The sequence below is a fragment of the Acipenser ruthenus genome, chromosome 14, assembly GCF_902713425.1.
Source record: "Acipenser ruthenus chromosome 14, fAciRut3.2 maternal haplotype, whole genome shotgun sequence".
NCBI classification, from domain to species: domain Eukaryota; kingdom Metazoa; phylum Chordata; class Actinopteri; order Acipenseriformes; family Acipenseridae; genus Acipenser; species Acipenser ruthenus.
In genome coordinates this window covers 9,637,128-9,664,121 of record NC_081202.1, presented here as the reverse complement: position 1 = coordinate 9,664,121, position 26,994 = coordinate 9,637,128, and the positions used below count along the sequence as shown (strand labels likewise).

At 38.7% G+C, this 26,994-nt stretch overlaps 1 protein-coding gene across 2 annotated transcripts in view; it reads right to left on the bottom strand.

Moving 5' to 3' along the window:
- Positions 1-775: 775 nt before the first annotated feature.
- The window catches only part of LOC117419390 (prickle-like protein 1), a 31,589-nt gene continuing 5,370 nt past the window's right edge, over positions 776-26,994 (bottom strand). Inside the window, exons 1-8 of one of the 2 annotated variants that reach the window (XM_034032103.3) lie at positions 14,004-14,251; positions 8,781-8,963; positions 6,423-6,536; positions 5,545-5,682; positions 4,621-4,824; positions 3,793-3,979; positions 2,833-3,699; positions 776-2,440 (exon numbers count right to left, since the gene is read on the bottom strand). In XM_034032103.3, the coding sequence (XP_033887994.2) occupies positions 1,563-2,440; positions 2,833-3,699; positions 3,793-3,979; positions 4,621-4,824; positions 5,545-5,682; positions 6,423-6,536; positions 8,781-8,951 (2,559 nt within the window). In that variant the 5' untranslated portion in view covers positions 8,952-8,963; positions 14,004-14,251 and the 3' untranslated portion in view covers positions 776-1,562. Of the gene's footprint in view, positions 2,441-2,832; positions 3,700-3,792; positions 3,980-4,620; positions 4,825-5,544; positions 5,683-6,422; positions 6,537-8,780; positions 8,964-14,003; positions 14,252-26,994 lie in introns of those variants that run through there. The other variant, XM_034032102.3, reaches the window with a different exon arrangement.

Sequence of the window (26,994 nt, the reverse complement as noted above, 5' to 3'; positions counted from 1 at the left end):
CACTTCAAGTCCAGGTCTTTGTTCCAATCGTGTCCTTAGTTGTTAAATTTTACCAATTAAACCTCTGACCAGGTCCTAAAGCATAATAATCGTACGTATTAAACAAGCAATGGAACCGGACTCCAGGACTGGAGTGGACACAGTGGAGGGGTAAATTCTTGGTAAGGACACATATTTTGGTAGATTTTATAGACTATTTTGGCTCACAATCTGTGGACTATTATATCAGTAGCTTACTGCTTTTATATTACTACTGTTTTGAAATAAGTCTAGCCAAGTGTTTGTGTCAAAAGTGCTAAAAGAAACAGATTACTGACAAACGTTTAGACTACAAATCTACCTCAATGTCTCCATTGTCACACAATATTCCAAGTTTCTTTTTGTATTACTACATACAGTATACCACCATGTCATGTTCAAAATCTTTTGGTTTCTGCATGGTCATCAAGGAGTTAAAAACTTTCTTCTGTTGGGGAAATAGAAATCCTTTATTAAAAAAACACCACACACAACACACACGCCACAACAACTTCCACTATTAAATCAAAGTCCAATTCATTTGGGTAATTTTCAATAATAAAATCCGTAAGTAATGTATGAATGCACATGCTCCGCTTCTAAGTCATTAAATCTACAACAGCTATACTGAAATTTGCCATGAGCATGTTATTACTACAAAACAATTGAGTAAAGGACTAATTTTAAAAGTGGAATTTCCATTCCAAAGCGTTGCAGTATTAAAAGATTTTCAAAAAAAATTAACAGGTCTCCAACATCACAATATCAACTTTTATTATCCTTAGCCATATGTTCCAGTTTTTACATGTATACAAAATTACATTTATCTGTTTACAATGCTTAACCCGTAAAGTCAAGTCCTGTAACCTAACAAGGCCTTGGTTATTTACTGGGGTATTTACATTGCCCTGTCACACACAGGGTTCTCTATAGAAATATAATACCAAAAAAAGCTCTAAATGTAAATAGCAACAGAACACCAAAACACCTTTGCTGGCAACATACTACATTATACATTTTTAAAACCCTGACTAACAAAAGGGCAATCATTTCAAAACTAAAAGGCAGCTGTCTGACTGCACTATTAATTCTATTTCTTACAACAAAACAGAAGTCTTTTGTAATTCAGGGATATAAAAATATCAGTTTTAAAATCTTAACTTTACAATATGTACATTAATATTTGCACCATTAAATTATGATTACAGGTAGTCACTAATAGCTACATTATAAATACAAATACAAAGTATAGGAAATTACTAAATGCTGCTGTGTTTAATGCTTGCTCTATGTAGCCTAATTTTTAACCAGAAAACCCTTAGGAGTTTTCATCCATTTGCTTGCAAGACCATATGCATTAAAACATATTACATGGTCAACTGTGGTAATTCTATATCATTTAAATACTCGCAGACTGTAAACCTGCTTAAAAAAAAAAAAAGTGTAACAGCTGCTCCAAAAAAAAAAAAAAATTCAATTTGAGTGCAACAAATACTAGTCCACAGGGGTAGAAAGGGGTAAAATAGGGTCCTTAATACACTGGTCTATGAAATGATGCAATTTTTGCCCTTGCGTCCCTTTTTCTTTTTTGATTTAGTTGTCCTTTTACCACACTGGGATGCTGGCAACGCCGACATTGGACCGGTAAGGTCATCTGTATAATAATTGTATCGTGGTGGCCTGGGCTGTGGAATGGGCTGACCAAGAAAATACCCTTCTTCTTCAGAGTCAGAAGATGAAGAAGAAGAACAGGTAGAGCACCAGGATTCCTCGTCTCCATAAAGCCCGAGAAACGTATCCACCAGCTGGTTCTGCAACGCACGGTCAGACGTGGCATGGGAACACTGTCCATACAGCTCTGGATTGTGCATGTAGGCCCGAGCGTCCTGTGGACACTTGGTCTGCATCATTTTATCGTAATCCTCTGGGTTGTAAATATGGGATCTCTCCTTGGGATGGGACTTCCTTTCAACTGCCAGGTGAAGTGCATTGTCAGAACGAGATTTCCGGCTCCTCCTGTGCCTATGGTGATGATGGCGTGGTCGCTGGCCCTGCTCGTCAAAGTGGTAGGCCCGCCGACGAGTCCTTTCACTCATTGGAGGCTGGCGGACCTCAGCCGTCTCATAGTGTCCATTGTCAATGACATCATCTGAAAACTTAACTTGCTGGGGCCTCGACTGAGACTTTGATCTGCGAAGCATCGGCATGTGAATTGGCTTTGGTTTTTCTTCTGGCAGCGACACTTCTTCCTGCTCCAGCTCGGAAGTCAGGCTCTTTAAGGAACTGGCACTCCTGTGAAGCATTGAGGAATTCAATGTCCCCATGTTGCTCATTTTTTCACAGTCCTCATTTTCAAGTTCATCGAAGTTCTGTAAAGAATACAAGGAAGGCCTCTGCTTGCTATCTCCATCCACTGAAGCTCCTGTAGAACAAGAATAGTTTTTAAATTAGGAATGCTTTCCAGCTTAAATTAGGAATGCTTTACATATGCAGACACTTTGTGCACACTTTATAATGCCCGTGTTATACAATCATCACATACTGGAAGCAAAGTGTCTCTCCATATCAGCTTCAAAAAATTGAAGCTACAGTATCCCTCTGATAAGAGCAATACACCGATTGGGGTACATTTTCAAATCATGCCTGGATTGAATCCAATTTATGCCAATATTTTAAACAATATAAAAACATTTACTTCAGGGATATGCATGTCATAACTTCACATCTTCTTTAATTTGCACTAGATTTCAAACCATTGTAACTGTCCTAAAATTCATATACTTTAAATCTCTTCTAAAACAATGTAGTACTTACCAGTAATATTAGATAGAGCTAAAGAATCCATGGAGTCTCTGACACTGTGTTCAGGCTGTTTGAGTTCATCTGTAATACATTCTAAGGAGTCGTCATACCACTGCTTTTGGTCCTGTTTATAGCTAGTTGCACCATGGTCCATCTCTAGCTCTTGGATCTTTCTACTGCTGGCAGGTCCTGGGTGACTACCATAAGCAGAATCCCCCAAGCCATCTTGTGACTGAGCCCAGTACATATCAGACTGGTATTTCTTGCTTGCCAGGCTTTGATTTTGGCTATTGGTTTTGGATTCAGATTTCAGTTTCATCCCATTGTCAGACACCCATAGGTCTGTCTGTCTAGTGTTCTCAGACTGCTGGAAAATGCCCCGGTCTCCAAACTTCAGAAGCAACTGTGTCATGTAGTCCTCATGCTCAGCCCATTCTTCGTGGTCCTCAGGGGCCTCCTGTTCCTCACGATTCTTCCAAAAATGATCGACCATTAGGTTGGTTTCTTGCCGAGAGAGACTTAGGCCGTCCAATTTACAGGACAAGGTGTCTTCCGCGTTGCCAGAAAAGCCAGGGAATTTGTAGTTCACAGCCGGAGAGAACAGCAAGGACTGTCTGCACTGATCGGCGGATCTGCTGCTTTTGCCCATACGCACGCTCCGCCTGGACTCCCTCGACCTCGCAGACTGAAAAGCAGAGTCGGAGGAATCAGAAGCATGAATGTCTTCCCCCACACTGCAGGCTTTGGAGCAGTAAATCCTTCCTTGTTTGGGCAGAAATGGGCATCCCAACAAGGAGGTCTTGCACTGGGAGCAACAGAAGCACGTTTCGGTAGCATGCCAGTGTAGTCCATCATAAGTCATCTGGGCATGATCGACACCTGAATGAAATGGACAATGGGAAAAGTTTATCTTACAGTCAAGCTTTTTACATGTAGGTCAATTTGCATAATACTGGGTGCAAGTAAACTTACCAATATGTTCTCCGCAGACCTCACAATACTCTGCATAAAGGGATTCAAAGCAGCCACAGCAGTATGGACGTCCATCCTTCATGATGTACCTCTGCCCACCCAGAACAGTTTCACACTCAAAGCAGCAGAAGTGCTTCATGTGCCAGTGGCGACCTTCAGCCTCTGTGCACTCATCAGCAAAGATTATCTAAAAAAAAAAAAAAAAAAAAAACAAAAAACAGAATATCCCATTAATCTTGCACTTTCATGTAACATATGCTATATAAAAACTCTATTGGTCAAATACAAGTTGCATTTGTAGGCTAAAAAGATTCTCTTTTGGTATTCAAAGTGCATTCTGTAAAATGCTTGCTTAAGGCCACAACTCTACACAGTATTGTCGAACTATACAGAATGCAAGTAGACAAAAAAAGGAGAATTTATCTGCTACCAAATGGAATAAAAATTGTTGGTTCCCTCAAATCCCACCCCACCCAACATTCCTGTCTAATATGAAACAGATTTTTAAAAGAACATGGGTTCTATTCATTATTTATCAACACAAAACTGAAAATGGATTTAAAAAATTAAAATCCCAGTTTAATAAACAAACAAACCATCTAGTGTTAACTAGACCAGGTAAAATATAGGGGAATAAAATAGTGTGTTATGGTTTACAAAAAAAAAAAAAAAAGAAGAAATCTTAAGCCACCTATAGCTTAAAACATTCTTATGGAATATCCCTATTTCAGTAGGGCTAAGACAACAGAAATGTGAAAGTGCCAAAATATTAATTTGATTTTCTGCTACATTAATTTGTTATAATAGGCACATTTTGACCCAATTTACCTCATCACATGCCGAGCAGCGGGGTTTCAGAAGTTCAGCGTGGTGCCTGCCGCAGTGAATTTTTCCATCTTGGTAAAAATAGATGAGATCAACGAGGTGCTCATTGCAGGTTGCGCAAACAAAACATGCTGGGTGCCAACAGAGCTGAGGACCTGCTCTTGATGCAAAGACAGCAATTTCACCTCCATTGATGTCCTCTCCACACTATGAAAACAAACCAAATGCAATGGGTCAGCATTAAATTACAACCATCTTTTGAATGTACAGTAATATTAAGTACCTATTTAATAGGGTCACCAGTAAAGCAACACTGAGTTTTCTCAAGGATCAGTATTCGTATTACAGTGTATACAGATTTAGCAGAACACAGTTTGCAGTGCCATTTTAAACGTTTCCCTGTAAAGTTCATAAATACATTTCAACAACTTCACTTTTTGGGCCGTAAAAAAAATTAAAATAAAATAAAGTGTGGTTTTAACCAAACCCGACAGAACCACTAGAGAGAAAAATATATCCTTTATTCTGCCCTGTCCATGTGGATCTGCATCAATTCTTGACATCTGTTGACTAGAGGACCCAGAACCACAAACACTGGGCTTCGTCTGTGGTTTGAAAGAAAGATATCCATAGAGTATAGACAGGTGATAGACAGGTTTTAGCGGTTTTCACAAGACAACCACTGAACTTTACAGGTTACTGAGGCACTAATATATATTATTTATATATATATATATATATATATATATATATATATTTTTTTTTTTTTTTTACTTAAAATGACTTGATTTAAACCATCTGAGAATCAGATTGAATACTGCAGCTGCCTTATGGAAATGCATTCAACACATATTACAAGTGACCTCTTAATTTGTACACCATGCTTTTTTTACTGTAAACTCTCCTTCCAATTAAAAAGTAACAAACCTGTTCACAGATTGGGTGCATCAGTGCTCTTGGTAGCAGTTTAATCGTGCCCCTCCCAAGTGCCTCTTTTTTGCGCTGTGTACTGAACATCTGTAACTCTTTCTTTTCCTCCTCACCAAGGGACTGGCAATATCTTACCTGAAAAAAGAAAAGCAAACCGATTATTCAGTTAATTATTAAAAAATAAAAAACTTCAACTAGGAGTATTTATATATAATAATAATAAAATAAAAAAAACACACACCACACTGCATTTTTTTCATTTCAAACCTTAACAAACACTGAATATTTTACTTTCTGCACTTAAGTAATGCTAGGAAGTTTTAGGCTCATTATAGGCGGTGGGTGGCTGCCAACAGCATGAAAGCCCCTTGTGTAAAGTTTTATTGTACTGACCCACTTTGAACAATATTCTCTGTGATTGCTAGGGCTACCATTTGACTCCATGTTCACTAGGACAAACTGGGACAGTTCAGGCTTTTCAACTCGGATCGCAATGCATTTTGGTACACTTGACCCATCTCGGGTACCATTCACTTTCTTTTCTTTAAGAGTAGTAGGACTACACTTACCAGAATCCATTGGGGTGCAAGTTAAAATGCCTGAACTGTCCCAGTGAACATGGAGTCATATGGTAACCCCAGTGATAGCACTGCATATTTGAGTTGCCTCTTAAAATACAAACTGCCAAACAATGTGAGCTAAGCAGTGCATGCTAATTGCAGGCTTTAAATCATTTGATTTGAAACTTTAAAAAAAAAAAAAAAAGAGAAAAAAGTGGTGCGTTTCCATGGCAAGCTTTACTTAAAGGAACAGTTTAACAAGGACGCCTGCTGTTTTTTTGCATGCCTGACTTTGTATTTTTTTTTTTTTCCTACCTCATTATCATGAGGAGGCAGTTGGTACAAGAGCTGTTTGATTCGGTATTTCTCTCCAGGACTGTTCACATAAGGAACCTTTTCATCAGGCAGACAGGAAAAGTACAGCTGTACCTGTGGTTGAACAAGAAAAATGAAAACCTTAATTAAGAAAAAGAAAATAGGACATTTGGAGCTCTTAATTGGCAAGGATTAACGATGGATACCCTCAAAGGACATCAAATAATGAGGAATGAGGAGTCCCACAGTTATCACAAGAAATTACCTCCGACAAGTAGCAGACGGTTGTCATTTTAACCAGGATACTGCAGTTTAATAGGAACTGTGTGATGCTACATTAACCAGAGGTCCAGGGCAGGATTTATGATCTTCAGCCATTACAAGGACCAGATGAGCCAAGTCAGTAGAATTAGATCGTCTCTGCTATAACTAGCACCCGACTGCTGAACTCATCTTGTGGAATGCAATTTACACTGACAATTAAGGCGAGGGGGTATCATAAATTATGCACATTTAATGCTGCTATTAACTCCGCCTCCCTCTCCCAAGCTGGTCAACAAGCCCACCTAACATTCCACATTGAGCTACAATTACTACACATAATGTGTGAAGCAATCCTGATAAAACAGCCGCTATAAACAAATTACACTGGCTCCACGCACTTCACACATTGAAAAGACAAAAGCTTGTGCGTTGGAGTTTTAGTGCTCTCCTGCATATCTGGCCTATCCCTTACATCAATCTTCATTGCTTCCATGTGTGCTTCCAAGGAGGAATAGATTTGTGCTCATTCCTCACCCCCCTCTGTTCCATTTCTTTGGGAAAATGCCACACCTCCTCCAGACACAAGTTCAATCTTTTTGCTGACTGTAAAAAGTCCAAATTGTTGCATTACCCGCCATTGTAGCCCATTTTTTTTATAATTATGTACAGGCTAGAAAGACTTGCCAAAGTTCCTGTGGCTAAACACCTTTCAGTTGGGGATTCTGTGGAAAATGAGTAAATTACATATCCCTTGGCCTGGTTTAACCCAACATCCTCAAATAAAAATGCAGTAATTAAAAGCCTAGGCAGCATTATGTTTCGTTTTTTTACTAAAAGCGGGTTCCTCTCTAAATAAACGAAAGGTCGGTTTTACAACTTATGCAGGCCCAGCTCGTAATGTGCAAACTGAAGAATGCAGCAAATCAGTGCCAGACCTCTAGAAAAAAACAGGGAAAAAAGAAAAAATGCACTGAAATTCAAGTACTGACTGAAGGCAAGCAATACAGAAACAAAAAGGTGCAGACAACCTAATGTTTAAGCCTTCTTTTCAAATAATGTACTCTCAAACGTGCAAGTAAACATCACAAATGTGAGCATTTTTGGGTAGTTTTTTGTTGTGAATTCTAAAAATGAAGGTCAAAAACTGGATTCCAATTCTGACAACTGCATAGTATGAAATAGAACCAGGAGCCGCATGGGAACCAACTGAACACCACAACCCTCAGTTCATTTTCTCCAGGGTAACAGAGAAGGGAGTATGCATTACCACTATTTTGTGTAACCTTGATCCTGGATGTTCACCATTTAAAATGTATGTTTACAAAAGATCTCACTGCACCAGCCAATGAAGCTTCTGATTTGTGTTAAACCAGACAAGGGACTTGCATCATGTCCCATATACATCTTTAAAGCCAGGTGTACAGTCAATGTTCTACAATGAACTCAGCATTGCCCTTGGTGTATGGGGTCAATATTAGGGTTGGGGGGGATTGTGAAAATCCACACGTCTTTCATTGCACACCAACACCCATTTTCGTCCCTTGATGCGAGACAAGCCTATGAAATAACCTTCTCAAATCATTAGGCTTTTGCAAAAATCATGAGATCTTATTAATGGACTCCAACAGAACCAAAAACCAAAACAAACAAAAAACACATAAACACACACATTGTCTTTCAAACTCTGATGACAGATTGAATACAGAGAAGCTGCAGTGAAGCAAGGGTCTCAATTATAGTGTCCAGCACCCAACACCGAATAAAATACCGCTTTCAACAACAGCTGGCCCTGTTTAACTGAAGGCAGGATTTTACCTGCCCCAAGAACCAGGCAGACGGCAGGGATCATTTCCACAAACACAGTAAATTCTAGCCATTGACTGCTTTGGAAGCTCAAAAAAGAGTTGCTATGCTACTGTTTTAACCCTTCTCAATAAGAAGTTAACCTTTAGCTGTGTCTATGCTTGGAGGTAAAACTTTGCCAAGAGGTGTGTGAAGAACTTCCATATCGCAGTTATTTTATGGAACTACTGGTCGAGCACCTAAACATACATCAATGACTTTAGAACACAGGCAAATCATGTAAATGCGTACCTGTTCTGGCCTAAGACCAGGTGGAACCCAGGCATATTCTTCCAAAGCACAGCCAGAATCATCGTCTGAAGTAGAACTGCGTTGAAAACCAAAGCCGAGTTTGCTTACTTTTTGCTCCATCTCTAGCGACAAGACTCCTTGCTGATACCCGCTTGAACAGTCAAAATGCATCAAACAGTGATTCTGTGCAGAGGGAAAAAAAACAAACAAAAAAAAAAACAGACTTGTTACAAAAGAGAACTAAAAGGGATATAACATAGTCTAGCAGATTAAGACAGCGTTCTACCTGGGTCACAACAACACATGTTTGCTGAGTTTCAAGATCATTTTGATTATCTTCGACGAAGTCATGGTCAATGTCACTATGTATGTCTTAAATCAGATAGGCTTAAAGTTTCTAGACAACCTTATTCCGATGTGTCTATAGAAAAGGCACGGCAAGTTGTTGACGATTGCAAAAAAATTACTGTTTCATTGCTCGCCTACTGCCAAGACTCACAAAAGAAATGCCAACTTTTAAGGGCCATGCCAATATTTTTACTGGTTAAGAAGGGATTGTGGTCCATGAAGCAAGACCAATATACCCTCCATATTCATATTGATGTATTGCAAATAAAGTTTGAAAAAGACGCTTGTGGAAATGTTGGTCTTCCGGACTTTTACGATTGAGGTGGTGTATTACTGAAGCAAACAGAAATCACACAGGTCTCAAAATAAGCTAGACGTTTAGAGACTTCGTTGAAACGTGTTAACAGCATAAGCCTTATCTTTCTGCATTAAGAGTGCCAGTGGTTGACATCAGAGAGGCACTGCTTAATGCTGACTGGCTGTCCAACTCATAAATATATAAGCCTAGTCAAAAAGCTCTGGCAAACTTCAATTAAATACAATTTGCTCTTTGAATTGCATTTAGGCTTGAACACACTCTTGAAAAGGAAAATGCTTGATACAAGTCTAAAAAAAGAAAGAAAGAAAACAAATACCTTAGATCAAAATACAAAAACATTACAGATCATTCTGCTGGTACATGGCGATACATACATGCATCTCAAATTTAGTTTAAGCTACAGTAATGATGAAAATAAATCTTACAGTAATTACACGCAGCACAGCAGCAGTCAAGTATTATCTGATTTTCATGAAGGTTGGTTTTTCAATTTATATGTTCAAAGTCTAAAAATCTGCTGCCAGATTAAAACAGTAATCAAAACATTCATAAACGTTCACACCAGCAAGACCAAACAAAGTTTTCCCCATTGTGTTTTTACTGACAACCCCATAAACTTCAATAAATACAATACATTCAAAGTGTTTCAACCAAGAAGAAAGGCTTTGATTCTTCTGTAGCAATTGTGTTATCTTTTAAAAAGGAAGAAACAGTTTTGAGTACATGAAACAGATAGGACTTGTGTTGAGAGGGGGCGAAACGCAGCACAAAACATTAAAGCATGCATCGAAAGTATAATATTTTTGGGCATGAAAGGAAAAGATAATCTTTTAAAAATGGCAGCCAGAGCAGCTCATGGCAAATTTACATCACTAAGCCAGGGCATATATGTTTCATAGTATTTGTTAAAAGGTCCTCTATGCCTCTCTGATGTCAACCACTGGCACTCTTAATGTATATTTCCTACATTATAAATCAACAGCACAGTACATAAGTATTTTGACAATAGCCCCTAGCTAGAAGTCACACCTTGCTGTCTATCATCTTTGTATCGGTCATCCAAATGATCAACTTAAAACAAAACTGGAACTTAAAAAAAAGTAAATGGTCCAATATTCTTTCATTTCAGATCTTTCCTGCAATCACTTAGGTGTCACACAAGCATTTCTTCTGCTACTGAAGCTCATCTCATGACAGATAGCAGGCCCTGTGTGAACGGATGCTTTTGCAGTTGCGCCCATTCTTCAGACACAAGCTTTTAGTGAGCCTCTTCAGGAGGGAAAAAAAAGCTGCATCCATCACCCACACCTCAGCAGAAAGCACACAGGAGGTAGACCAAAACAGCTGAGAACTAATCAGATGATGTTTGCATTCACTTTGAAGACAAGATGGGTGCAAAGTAAAGTTTAAAAAAAAAAAAAAAAAAAAAAAAAAAAAGTTTCTTCAAAGTTAAACTTGGTTGACTGTTGCAGTGTCAGCAGGATTCAGAGACCCTTTCTCTGGTTTAATGATGCTTTTCTTTGTGTGATGGCTCTACATGGCTTCTCTGGCTCCCTGGCAATGGTTAGCTATTCCTCTGCAAGTGGCTACTGGCTATTCATAAAACAAGGCAGTTGAGGCCCTACAGAAAACAATTACCATCAAAGTTACAGGTACGTTACATGTCAACTGGTATGCCCCAGTGCCTTAAACTAGCAGACTATTCTGAAGATAATACTATAAAAAATAAATCCTATTTAGGTCAAACATTGTGTGTAAATAAGGTTTTAGAAAAAAGTATTGCTTTGTTTCATTTCCCAATTGCCATTTAAATAACACCGGTAGGAATGTGTACTCTTTTTTTTTAATGTTATTTATTAACATCCCTTTCCTGAATTACTACGGTCAATAGACTAAGAGATTAGCACAAGATTAGGGAAGTCCTATTGATAAACCTCAATGTCTTTCTTAAAGCACTGCATCTCCATTCAACTTTACATCCTGTATAGTCATCGGTGACCAGGTACAAGAGGTCATGGATTCTTAGACCAGTTACTCAAACACCCACCCCCCACTGTCCCCTGCTGTTCAGCAGTGTCCTGTGGGGAAAATTGTTTAACAACTTCTCTTTGTAAAACTGCTTGTTAACATGGCTTTGGGGAACACAAGATGCATATCACACAAATCCACCCACTATGGCAGAGGTAGCCTCAAGCTAGGGGTGCAGGGGTTGCTTGGAGAGCAGGTGAGTCACACTGGCTGCTCCAGCGAGTCGTATGGTAAATTTGGTATTAAACAATTCAGAAAATTACAATAGCAATAAGAATGGTGTGAGAAACTGTAAGGCAGAGGCATCTAACACCTTCCCCAACATAATCGCTGTGCATATGAAGTCTTTCCTGTGCAGGCCTTGTTCCTGAAAAGACAAGTTGAATGAAGCAATGTTGGGTTGCTTGGAGAGACTACTTCCTTCAAGGCTGCCAGAATTTATGAAAAACAGTCTTAGCTACTGTCATACAAGTCACTCCAATGTATTTGCATCATACAAAAAAAAGAATTACATTTATATAATACCTACACTCAAAGGATTCCTACAGGGCAATCATGTACAATATTATACCCTAACTAATCCTACCTTTCTTAAATCTCTGCAGTTTCCATTTCTAAAGTTATATGGGCTTCACATATGAAGAAATATAGGCTTGCTGAAAAAGGAGAAAAGGCCATGGCAAAGGTCAAAGATATGGTCTGTGCCTAATTAAAATTAATAGCTGGTCCACTTAAAGAAAACAGAACTCCTACAATTACACAAAGAGAGAGAGAGCCTTTTGCCTGTAGTAGCTTGGACCTGTTAGGGGATCGATTTCATCCGAATAATATACATGCTGATTTAGTGAAGTGCTAAAACATGACCTCTGGGTATGAAAAAGGTCATCCGTTCAAATTCTGCACCATATCTAACCATTTGACTCCCATTAGAGCATCACAATAAAACTCCTTCCAGCAACTTAACTTTATGGTACACACACACCAAGTGACACATCAAATGTACCTGGAAACGACACACATTGTGGTCATTAAACAGACAAAAGGCAATCTCAACGTGCCACAACGGTCTCATTCTTTCACTGCATTCTTCCACTTTTATTACTGCCTCAGTGACAGACCCCTAAACAAAAGGAAGAAATGCAATGTCAATAAAATAAAAGAAAATTAGGGTTCTTTCACATCTTGTAAAGTCTTATTTTCTGTGAAGGGCCTTTTTGCATTACATTCCGATTTTTCTAATCCTTCCACTGGATTTTCATCGTTCTACTCAAAACACACCACATAATAGGACAGATACAGAACTGTGGTCCAATATACACATGCACTCGGGTTTCAACTTGTCACCTGTTGGCACTCAAACAACGTGTTTCTTTGTTAAAAAAATGCACATGCCTTTAAAACAAATCTAGAGTAAACACTTAGTCTCAAGACTAAAACAGAACAAATTTCATATAATACAGCCCATAAGCTGGCAAAATAACATAGCACCACCCCCACCCAACACATATAAAAGTTCTAATACAACCACAATGTGTAAGTGTACAATGTTGGCAACATTACCAAATGATAAATGAAAATAAGAGAATACTTGGCTGAAACTCCATGGACATTGCAGTGCCAGCAAAAATCCTTCATTAAAAGCTATTAATTCAAAAGGCCAAATAACTGCTGAGACTACCTCTGGAGATCAGTCTAACCTTACATGGACCACCTGCATATGGTGGATCCATGTGCCTGGAGACCGAGTACTCTCCCAGTGACAGATTTGCATTGCAGACTGGATACAAATCTAATGCCAGCTCTCATGTCAGTCATCTAATCTGCTATTGAGAAGAGCGTTAGCCGACCCCAAATGTAGCATCAACATTCAACATCAAAATTAAAACAACTTACAGCCAAGCTTTGACGTGGTTACCAATTCGGCTTTATGCAAATGATGAAGCAGCAACTTATGAAGTAGAAAAAAAAATAGACTAGTCTAAATTCCAGAAATTAAATTACTCTAAACCATATTGCTTAAGTAATATAAAATGGTAAACATTTCCAACTATAAACCCAATCGCAATGGTCTCTGCTCGATTGAGATTTAGTAGTTTACAAACAAGCTGTTTATACAGTAATGGTTTAGACGCACTTCTATGCTATGCTACCTAATTAATTGACAACACATTTAAATATATTTCTAAATAATAATAATAATAATAATAATAATAATAATAATAATAATATCTAGCCTGTATTGTTCATGCTCTTACTCACCTATACAGCATTTTTACACCTTTGAACCAACAATCTCAACAAAATTATAAAATGTTTAATTCGAACATTAGCCCCTTCTAAATGTGGTCCTCTCAGAAGGCAATGCCCTTTCTGTCACTAGTCTGACTTGTGTCATTAAATGGACAGACCAGGAATTATCTATCTAGAAGACAAAACAATTAAAAATAAAAGTATTACATTCAAGAAAAAAAAAAGTTCCCCCAAATCTCCCTGAGTAGGCAAAACCAAAAATATAAATCAATTCCTACCTTCAAAGCCGAGTCCAGCCACAGCAGACGTGTACAAACTGTTTTACAGCTGAAAGTTAATGCATGACTGTAGAGTAGACTATCCTCAGGTTAACCCTTTACTTCTGCTGATTTATCACAGGGCTACACATCCACACTGAAAGCAGTAGCTGGCTAGTCTGGAGTGAATCTTACACTGCTTGATCCAGGACTGAGGCTGTTCCCACTTCAGATGGAAGTTTTAGCATCCATATTCAAGCTGTCACTATACCCACAGCCTGTACAAACACTGCACCGTGGTGAACAGCAAACCCAGATGGCTACCAGCACTGCCGACTTCCTTCACCTCCAGCCCATGCAGTGAACCCTGCCCACTCACCACCCCTCCCTACCCACCCAAGCAGGAATAACAGAGGAAGATCCTCCCAGCACACTTCAAACACATCAGGAGACTCCAAAAACACCAGGGAATCTTAACACTTGTCAGCCTGGACATAGCTGCAGCTTCCGGAGAACTTTACACTAATCATGAACATGCAACCATTACAATGGTACATTCTTAACTTGACCCCTTTACCTGATGTTGCACAACATTTATAAAACACATTTAAAAAAAAAAAAAAAAAAAACAGAATAGAGTTAAGGGATAGAAATATAGTACTGATTAGATTCAATAATTTGCTAATTAGATTCAATAGAAACTGATAGACAACGATATGGTCCCATTCAAGCAGCTGACGTTTTAAGTATAGTCTGTTGTCTTTTACAAAGCAAATCTCACTTGGTGCTTGAATCCCTTTGGTTAAAGTTTCCGCTGCAAGACAGCAAAAACACAGACTGGATTAAAGTTAAAAAGTTATAAAACCCTTGGTATCTTACCTCATTTCTCCAGGAATGTGCTCATCTCCCCATATGCTTCAGCTAGCCAGTGCCAGTAAGTAGCCAGTGTTACAAAGAAATGTTCCAAAAGATCAGACTTCTTTCAGAGACAAACATGCACACACACACACTTGTTTTCCTCAGGTCTGAATACATGTGTGAGGAGGTTCCCTCAAAGTCATCTCCTACTTGACCAATTAACAACGATGTCAGCATTGTGCCAGAATCATTTAACAAGTAGCCCCTGAATTTGAAGAGGTCATTAACATATGAATCCTAGCGTTCTCTGCTCCAACCAACCCAGATAAGGATTTGCACTTAGCTATAGACCCACTTAGGGAGCCAAAACACTAAATCAAAACTTTTTTTTTTTTGCTAGACAGAACACTATCACACACCACACAAGTCAGCCACCCCAAGTGTAAAAGCAAATGTTTAAAGTTCTTTGAGTTTATAAAACACCACAATGGTCTCAACTTTAAAACAATGTGGTTAAAGAATAGGGGCGCTGGTAAAGAGAAATATTATTCTCATTTGATTTATGTATAAAAGGATACACTACAGACTTAAATCCCCTGACAGACAATGGATTCATATTAATAATTCAGATTTGCTTGGCCAGTAGCCAGAGACATCTTGCACAAAAAACTCCAAAATGGGAGGGACAGTTGACCTTGTGTTGTCTCCTTTATTTCCCTGAGGAATTTGAAAAGGTGTAGCCTTTCCTGCTGCCTTGAACAACAAGCCTGCTCTGCCCATGAGCACGTTTGTGCTGGGCTTGAAAGGAGAGCAAGCAGCTTCCTTTGTGGAATTAGAAAGTTAGCATTAGGCAACAAAGGTCTATTTCCTTTTTTTTTATTCTTCACCGATTTTGCTTCCCCTGGGAAGTCATTGTCAGAGATAATTTATAAATTTACTGGACTGCTGGGTCAAAAGCTAGAGTGGCCTCTCATAACGAACGCAACTGTGTTGCCTTTTTCAGTCACATGTCCAATGTTATGCAGGTCATATAATTAATGAGAGATTTGTTCAGTAGCCCCTGCCACTAGGAGACAAACATTCACAATACTGACTTCAAAAAGCCCCAAAAGGACCAGAACTGAACTATTTAAAAATCGCCCTTAGCGTATACCTAGAGTAAAAACGAGGGTCATTTTACACCTGTAGAACCAGTACAGTCCAATATCTTCCCCCCACCCCTTTACAATTTAGAGAACTGTCACTGTTTATAATAAACCGGTTTTCAGTACCTCAAGCATTTATTTGTAAAAAAAAACAAAACAAAAAAAGTAGGAGACAAGGGATTTTCAGATCAGTGTGATGATGTACTTAGTCAGTAAACACTTTCTAAAGGACTGAATGCTTGAGAGTTGGAGTTTATTTGCGGGGTGCTAAGAAAAGTCATTATCATGTGAAAGCCATTGTTACAGCCAAGGTCACAGACCCATTCACAAGAGGCCCAGGCGTGAGCCAAGCTTGGGGTTCTACAGGGTTCCCTTTTGTTTCAGTTAGGAGGGAGGTGGCTGCAGTTTGCACTCATCTGATCTGCTGAATTATAATACAAAGGAAGATGGGTTGTATCCAGCAGAGACCTTACTCTTTTATACATTTAAATAATAAAAACAGAATCTCAATCTGTCTTGTATATTCTAAAAAGAGAAAACATCCTGAAACTAACAACAACCAAAACCATATGGGAAAAACAGCAGGCTAAGGCATTGCGATTACGGTATCATTTCAAAAACAGAAATATATATATATATATATATATATATATATATATATATATATATATATATATAAGGACTGTGTCAGGCATTGTAAAATTCATTTAAACCTGGCACAACATGCCCAATTACCAAACAAAAGTGCAATAAACTAATGAAAATGGCACTCAATACCTGGAATTTAACATCAGGTCGAGTCTATACAAACATTTTACCAAGAGAGATGATATTAAAAAGAAATAAAAAAAAGTTAACCTGCACGTTTGGCACATTGTCTGCCTTGGGATGAACATGAACACAGAATAAGAGGATTTCCCATAAAATAGTCAAACAGGTTATCAATTATTTGAACACTTAAATTGAAAAAAAAAAACCACAAATAATAAAATGCATCTAACAATTAATAAAATCCCTTTAAATCTTCAAAAGAAAAAAAAAAAAAAAGTGCTGTCCACTGCTGGTACTGCAGAAAGTCCAAAGTTCACATGGATCATTTTGGGGGTTGTATATTTGATATGGCATCACAACTGCAGTAAGTAAGTAAGTATGAGAGGGAGACTGGGTTTATTTGTTCCCATAGCCATAAAATGCCTTGTGCCCAATTCTAATGCAGCTCACATATTGCCCTGAAGCTGAAAAATGAGGTAATGCAGACATTAATAAAGTTGTCAGAAAGCATTCTTCTTGGCCATGGGGATAAGCAAAACACTTTATACAATACTATTCTTGCTTCCCCCCCCCCCCCCCCCCCCCCATATAAGATGGAAAATACTATTAGGATTTATGAGCTGTCAAGATTGAAGTCCTATTTACCAGAATGCATCACAAAAACTGTTGCTTTAGTCCTTTGCATACAAGAAGATCAATTGCCTGGCATCTATTATTCTCCCATATATTACACACAAGGCTGTGAAAGTCCACTTCCTGTTGAATAACAAGACATACAACTCAAAGCTGGGCCTCATTTCCACCTCAATAGACACGGACTACTCTTCAGCCTTTAACTGAACCGGTTTACATCTGCGATGCAGCACTGTAGTTTCCTTTCCACATGGGTCAAAATACCTTAAGCGATTTCCTACAGTACAGCACCACTAGAGGAAGGTTTATAAACACTTGTCTCATTGCTCAATGATAAACTTTGCTTGTAGCTTGTCTGATTGACTTCATAATACTTGATAAAATATTATTGCTTTCAGGTTTTCACTGCTTTGACTTGCTATTCTCTGAATTTATTCTGCCTTGAAATACTTTGACTAGTTTTTTTTCCTTTTTTTGGTAGTCCATTAACACCAACATGTTCCGGTCATAAAGGGTGTAAAGTAATATAACAGGATTTAGTCATGGCTATTCTTCAGAGACACTGCTCGAATGGATTGAACACATTTATTAATGACAGACATTTTGAACATTGCCTGACAAGTCTGAGCTGCATCTGTAACTTGCGTTCATCCATTAATAAACATGTTCATCCCAATTGTCCACTTCTCTATATAAAATTGGTGTTTACTGGGTGATCTAGAACATTTCTAAAAGATTAACACTTCTGGAAATGGATAGAGGTACATCACCTTTCTCTGATTTGAAAGCTTAATCCCAAATATATTGCTGTCAGAGCAATAACTCCCATTTACCCTGTACCACAAATAAATAAAATAAATAAATAAATAAATAAAATAAAGACACATGCACACACCAACTACATGACCTTCCTAACCACCCGAATAATAAATCTTTTCCAAGAGTTTACAACCACTTCTGACATCCCTAGCTGAACAATTTGAACAGCACTTCACACCTGGTAATCCCCTCATTGTAAAGCTCCTGGGGTTGGGACCTGCTCACGAGCCAAACATGTCCCAACAACCTGTGAACCAACACCCCCTCACTGAACCAAATTCTTTTGCAAACATAATTGAAACTCCTTTTCCAACGCTTGTAATCAAATATTTTTTACACACCAAAAAAATAAAAAATAAAATAAAATACAAAATCTAGACATCCGGTTGTGTTGTAGCACAGTCCACATGTAAAACTTGCACAGGACGTTTGCCTAGTTGAGAAATATGAATGGAAACTAGGCCCTTAACTAAAATATGATCTGTCAGCACTCACATTTGAAAAGGTATAATTGTGCCCTGTTAAAAATCGGATACTTGTTAACTTTTCTATTTAGTCTTTTCTATTTTGACCTGCATGCCTGCAGCAGATTCAAAGCCATCTCTGACAAAGGTCTTTAGCAAAGACATCACTGTGGGTGAAAAGTCTTTGATGAGGATGCTTTTTGATGCTCGATGCCCATCGAGGCAAAAAACATTACCAGCTACAGAGCTATCCTATTAATGTGTGTTTAAATATTTTTACAAAGAAATTAAAATGTCATGATGTCCTCATTTAAAAGACGGCTAATTGTTTTCACCTTTTTGTTTGTCTCATCCTTTCACATTCTGCCCGTCTCTTAATAATGATTGAACACCAAAACACCAAATACTGTACATGAACAGGATGGCTAAATATGCTGAATTACATAACAGCAGATTCATTTCTAACAGATGTGACAGTGGTCGTCATGGAAACGAGTTCAGAACACTGCCGATTTAAACATACATGAATGTGGACAGGTATATTGCAACTGTATCGGTACTGTACCGGTATTGAAAAGAGAATCAGGACAGAAAGTGGTTTTGTACCGGCATATTCTATACCGAAACAAACTGTATGACTAAAAGGTCTTCTGTGTACATAACTTTCAGGTTTCATCACCAACAAGATTTGTGACGACAGGGTCAAGCGGAACCAAGTTTGCAAACTGACACCTGTGGCCACTCTTACTATTAACATTCCACTAGAATGTCTCAGATTGGTCTTCTCCAATGACCCAATTACATCCATGTCCAATGGAGAGAGAGGAGAAGAGAGAGGAGTCTAAACCATTCAACTTAATTGGTGTAAATTTAGTTTACAAAAGACAGTGGACAATGTTGAATATTATTACCTATAATATATATCTGCATAAACATGGAACTCACAAAAAGACTGCGCTGGACTAGACCTCCCAATAACAATCAGTAATAACTTGCCATGATTGATCCGATTTGAAGGATCAATTGAAATTTAGCAACACTGATTCTATTCCTTAATTGGTGGAGTAGGTTGAATGACCTCTCATGCTTTCATCCTCCAGGATTCCAACTGTGACCACCATAGACTAAAGGGCTGGTTTTATTATAGCTTACTGGAGTTATAGTGCTTTAACCTCCCTCTATTGTGATATTGTAACCGATACATTCTACTTTAATGGAACGAAAAGGTCAGGTTTGCCATGCCCTTGTAAAAGGTAAACTTTCGAAGCATAAAATCACTTCATTTTTATAAGGGCATAACACGTCCTTACCATTTCACAGTAATCCTCCAAAACTATTGAACCTTGAACCTGTCATGTTACATTACATTCAGGGTTCACAATCCGCCCCTCCTCTGCCCTAAAACAACGGATGCAATTTACATTGGTCACAGATGAAGCAATGTCCAGCAGAGCTAGTCACCTGCTGTGATGTATATGACTGGTTTTAATCAAATAAGTCAAGCTGCATCTTAGGTCACAGCAAGGAGGGGGAAAGGTTTGGCCCAGGCAATCGGCTCCCTCTGTTGAACTTCTTGAGACATTACTGTCTCGACAAAATACAGACCACAGCCATTAGCACTATTGGAATCAGATACATAGAGGGGATAGAGTCGTGCATACAGTATGTCTGCTATGGGGAGAAAAAAATAAATTAAAAAAACACGCTTGCTTATCAGACTGCAGACTGCAGAATGCAGCTGGTGTGCTTCCTGCATTTCTCACTAAAAATACCGCACCTATAATTATTGTACTGAGGTTATGTTCCATTTAAACCAAATATCAAAACAGACGACCAAAAACATTTCAAAATAACCCACTTTTCCCACTTTCTACCCTTAAACAAAATGGGACACAAAACACCTTAGAAGCAGTCTATAATGATTTCTCATCCACATAGGTTTTTAAAAGGCAATTACGTGACACTTGTTTTAGCGTCAGCCTACTTTAACAAAATTGTTCACTCGCTTCCATCATTCTTGCTTTCTTCACTCACTTAATTTATAGAAATAGCCTCAAACTGATGGGCTCATTTCCATTTGTCTTGGGAGGGAATTCAGTAGATGACCATGCCCAAAACCCATTTAAAAAGGATTACCACCAATTTCATACAATTTATTTATTTTTATTTTTTTAAATACCACACAAATTACTATAGATAATTTAATTTGTAAACTACCAAATTAAATCTATATTAAATTAGTACACTAAATCCATAAATGAACCAGTTAACACAAATCAGTCTTCACTGATACCCACGTTACTAGAGGGAGACGGACACCAAACCCAAACCTCATTTTGGTTTTTTAAAATTTAGTTGTTGCCAATTATTTTCTCCCCAATTTGGAATGGCCAAATTATTTTTAGGCACAGCTCACCGCTACCACCCCTGCGCTGACTCGGGAGGGCGAAGACGAACACACGCTGTCTTCCGAAGCGTGTGTCGTCAGCCGACCGCTTTTTTTTCACACTGCGGGCTCACCATGCAGCCACCCAAGAGCTACAGCATCAGAGGACAACGCAGCTCTCGGGCAGCTTACAGGCAAGCCCGCAGGCGCTCTGCCAGACTACAGGGGTCGCTGGTGCGCAGTGAGCCGAGGACACCCTGGCCGACCTAACTCTCCTTCCTCCTGGGCGGTGCTCGGCCAATTGAACACCGCCCCCTGGAAGCTCCTGTCCTCGGTCGGCAAAGGAATAGCCTGGACTTGAACTCGTGACATCTAGACTACAGGGCACATCCTGCACTCCACACGGTGTGCCTTTACTGGATGCGCCACTCGGGAACCCCTAAAACCCAAACCTCATTTTGCCAAAGTTCACACACACTTCAGCAATCTGCCTTTCTCTCAAACAGAAATCAAGATAAAATTGTCATTTCCTAGAACATGGAGTGCAGCATTTCCTAGAACATGGAACCCCAAAAAAGAGAGAGCTCTGTGGTCAATAAAGGACTCTTAAGGACATAAGCCTGGATCGAGTTCACATATTGGGAGGTCATGTATAGGATACCAGGACATACTGTTAGCAATGATAAGATGCCGTTATCTGTCCAGGAATGTATGAAACCCAGAGTATATGCCAATAAAAGATTAGCAAGAACCATGTGAGTGTGTGTGTGAGGGGGGTCACCCACAGTCTGGTTTACAAACATCTACCTGAACAAAAAACAAAGCTACTTTATTCTTTGTGTAATAAAATCTGTAATGTATTTTATTCTCAGAATACTGATTCTTCACTGTATGGCTTAGACAGTGTGTGTTTCTGTATATGGGGTGGATATAACTGGCAAAGTCTCAACTTTGTCTAATCTGTAGATCCAGTCTAAAGATTGTTCTATTAGTTTACCATAATCAAGTCGTCTGCCCTATGTTGGAATATTCCCTACATAGAATAATACTCATTGTTTGTCATGCTGACATTTTCATTGTGCTTTAAATTGTGCCAAAACCATAATGCAACCGGGGGGGGGGCTCAAACAGAACATGTATAGAGAAACAAAACATCTCTTTCTATTCCACAGAAATTCAAAAAGGGGCAGCCATCAAAGAATCTTGCCCTGCACTTTACAACCCCATCTTTTCTACAGACACCAGGATCCAACAACAAAGCAGAAGCTGACAATGGTTCAATATTTAGTGTTTTATTTTATTTTATTTTATTTTTTTAAACAGAAAACTCAGAAATCATTTGGGGCAAGAATTTAGTCTCAATGATGCAGGGGTTTTAGGAACAGCAGAGGTCTATCTGAGAATATTCCCAGGCTATTGTCAGTTATAGACCAAAACATTTACAGAATCCTTAAAAGCCCCTCCAAAAAATAATAATAAATCTTGACTACAGAAGAGATCAGATTCTGCAGTGATGTGGATGAATGCTACAGCCTGACTTAAACATCTAGTTAATTGCGATCATTTACTTTCACTCAGAATTAATAGAAAACATCTGCTTAATGACGAGGCCTGGGTCTGTAATTAGATAGTCCGCACTAAAGACAAAAAGTACTTTAGGAAACACACTAAGCATTTTTTTTTTTAATAGCTCCCAATAACTGCTATACTGTACATTATTCTTAACATTCTGTTTTGATCAGCTGTCCGTTTATTATTCCATAACTGATTTATGAATGTATCCCGTCACGGGCACTTCAAAACATACTTTGTTTAATGGCTCCAACTACTTATTATTATTAACTTGATGAAACTGAAATAGGAAGTTTGCTGCCCCGTTTCATACCTCCGTATCAAAGCCCAAGCTTAAAAGAGCTGGATAACAAAATATGCTGACTTCCTTTCCCCTGCAACAATTATTAGCAGTTTGAAAAAGGTCAAGCAGAGGGTTTTGAGGGAGGTACACCGAGTTTCCTGTTGCAAGTGGCCAGATGGGATTAATACAACATACTCTGTGTTACTAAGCTTTAAAAACTGAATAATGAATATGCACGCATCCAATTCGAACATCAAAGCTACTCTCATTCTGGGCAATTGTTTTTGCTTATTTAAACTATTTACCTTGAAGGATAACTGATCAGAGATATTTAAAGTTATACAGAATTGGGGTTCAACAAGGTTGACAAAGCAATCTTGTAACTACAGTTGGCTTTGCATATTTTACTGCAGGCACCTTAAAAACTCTGTACACCTTGTGTGCAGCTGGCTCACAATATTACCCCCCACCACCCCACCACCCCACCACCCCACAAGAAGACTTTGTGAGCATTCCAAACAAGTTTCCCTCTTTGAACTTTAAAACGCCAAGGGAGGGCAAACAAGCCTTCTTTTGTCAATCTACAGAGCCATTGTAGGTAGGACCTTGTAATTGAAGGACTGTCCCAGGTTGGCAACTGTCAATATTGACCCACCTGTAAGCAGGCCCCTAACCAATCCAAAGCATGAGCTTGGAAATTTCCCTGTGAAACACATTATATAAAATAGAAACATTTACAACCCAATTTAGGTTCAACTGTGCTCCTTTTAAATGACCCAATTACATTTGATAAGCCCAGACAACAAGCATGATTGTTCATAACCCCCCGTCCTTTCCAGTTTTTACTGGTAGATTAATTAGCCATAGTGTTTGTAATAAACTCAGGCTAATTAAGCTCATAATACCATGTTAGAGTCTTTTCCCATCAAGAGTTCAGAATTTCTTTAGACCAGACGTACAGTAAGTTTGGAGAAAAAAAAAAATATTTGTGGAGTGTTCTAGAAGATACTTAAGCATTTCACTTGACTTCAGTCTAAAGGTGGATCCATTCTACACCTAAAATTTGGCATCTGGATTTCACCCGAACTGGAAACAAGTGTCCATTAAATTGATCCAAACAGTGTTGGATCTACATACAACAATTTAAATATTAAATTAGGACCAAACCTTTAATATTTTACTTACTACAAGTGTTTTTAAAATAACTGGAACACAGGAAGCAGCCATGAAAAACAGTTTAGGAGGAGACTGCTTACAAGAACTCTGGTTGCAAACCCAACAATTTCATAAGGAATAGTTGAGAGAAAAAAAACCCCCAAAAAAAAACACACACACCACATTCATATACCAAAACACACATTTTAGACTAACAACCACATCTTTACAAATCCAGATGTTGAAGTGCCTAAGAGAAATTCCAGCAGGACTTTCTCTAGTGGAAAATATACTGACTGCTCAAACACAGGCATTCACTTGTTTCATCATACAGTTGATTTATTTTAGATAATTAAGTTTGCCCAAGTAGGATTTAAAAAAAAAAAATAAAAAAAAAAAAGTGGGTCAGTGACACACACACCACTTATTTCTTAAGCAAAACTTAATGTCTTTGACCACAGTAATGCATGCGCACAGTAGTTACTAAAAACAATGGTTTCTTACAATGCAATTTGTGTGGGTCAGCAACAGAAGTGCATTTGTTGTTTCTTACACAGAAACAGTTTCACAGGCAAGATTCATCCTCCAGCATCTGCTGGAGATATCCCTGAGCACCTGACTGTTGACAGGAGATCTTCCATTGAGCTCTCCAATTGCTACCAGCTCCGGAGCATATTTCACGATCTGTAGAATATCCGGCAGACAGTGAATCAAGTGCACTCTTTGTAATCAAGCCCAAGGCTCCTGTATGCTCTGCAATCAGGGAAAAAAAGATGGATGGTGGTTTGCGGTTACATATCTGTCAACAGCAGTTTTATTTCTAGTACGCCTTTATAAGGGTATACAGTAAGCAGGCAGGATACTTGTAAGGTGATCTAGAATCCTTTATGGTTGAAAACGGTAGGATTCTTAGATTTGGTGCTTCTGTCAAACATGGGACATCCTTAAACATGAAGCATATATTATATATAAGACTATAAAAATACTTGTGGGAACATATGACAGCTAATAGACACTTTACTAGATGGTGTACTTGCCCCAACATGCTTTATAAAAGACAATAATCATATTTCCAGATGAAGAGAACAAAGGGGATGATCAAGATACTCTAAACTTTCTGACCTTGCTCCGGGACATGAAATTCTAATTCCATAACGAGTTCCATAACCAGACCCTGTTGGTCTGCCCCACTACAGAATCAAGCTGTTTATGGTGGGTTGGTTCTGCATGACCCTAGGGATTATCAGATGGGTGTCTACCACCTCCTAGAGGACAGGACTGGAACACAAAAAAATAAGAAAAAAAAAAAATGGACAAGCATGATGCCCAAACCTTACTCTTGAAATGAACGGTGTATGCAAACATTTGTTTCCTAATCTGCTGCTGAACAGATAAACTCTGTCCCGCCATCTGGTTAGGAAATTTTAGAATAATTGGTTTAAGACTATGTAATTGAATTTTTCAGAGTAGGGACCATAAACAATAACACATGGAATGCATTTATATTTAAAGCAGTTAAATGAAATTGGCCCAAATAAAAATAAATAAATAAATAAATGGGGGCACACTACAGTATGCTTACCGGAGTGGTCTTGTAATTAGATTGGAACAAAAATAAAAAGCTGCCTTTGAAACCAATAGCATCCACAACTGGTGCCTTTTATTAGTGCTGCCTGTTTAATGATGCCCACATGCATGTCATCTGAAAAGCAGACAGTTTGTCCTTTCATCTAAAAACACTAGTTACTCTCAGTGTCCTTGTGTAGACTGACCTTTCCAAACCTCTCAAGTGACTGCAGTTCCTTTGCAATTATGTACCTTGGAATTTCTGATAAAACAGCCCGCCAATGTCTAAAAACACAAATGTTCTGTACTCAAACCAATTAAGGACATGATGCATTTTAAAAAATCAAACCTGGCTGGCGTATATAGAACCAGTATCTAATTATCTTGGAGACAGACCTGCCCTTCTCCACTTTAGGAATATCAGGTGGCAGTAATGCGTGCCGATGCAAGTCATAGACGTTAAAGCACTAGCTGAATTTGGAATTTATATTTTTTGGATAAAGTTGAAATTGTGAAAGTTTGTTGAAAGCACCACCTAGTCACTAATTTTGTAGTGAACTCAGGTTGGCAAGAACACACTTCCATCTTGCTCTGCAGGAGGTACAAAAAAAAAAAAGAAGTGTGGTAAATCTATTGACCGTAGGGGTTGATTTGTGTCTCTTATTGACCACCTCCACTTCATAAATTATACTTGAATCTACCCCCTCTGACAATAAAGACAAGCCCAGTGAAGCAGCCTTGTTTGGGAGGGGAAGGGGAGTAGGCACATACACCAAGCCAAGGCTCTGGAAAGCTATAAATGATTATCTCAGACTGGAGCTGTGCAACAATGTGGCCTCCACTAGCTAACTCATTCTAAAAAAAGAAATCTCTCTAGGAGACGGAGATATTCCAAAGCAATGTCCAGACAGCATTGCCATGGCAATGTTGTTCTGTGTGCAGACAAACTTACTGTAAAGGGGTAGGGGAGCCTATAGGCTGATAACACAAAACAAGAAGTCTATTTAAAATACTGTATTATGTATGGTTTCCATTGCCAGGGTGGTCTGATCAATTTATCCACAAATAAGCAGAACTTTGACAAGCAATATATGGTTATTGAACTATGACTGGCTTGCCAGATTTGGTCCCCCATCCCCATCCCCATCCCCCGTCCCCACTCTGTCCCCCCTCGTCCCCCCCTGTCCCCCCCCTGTCCCCCGTCCCCATCCCTTAATAAGCCTAGTGGTCATGGTTACCAAGTATGTCCGCTATTATTAAGCCATCAGCTCACTTTCATTGGACATAAATAATGTTAAGCATATGTAGCTAAACAGCAACCATGAACCTAGCTAACATTTTTTTGCAAAAACCCTCATTA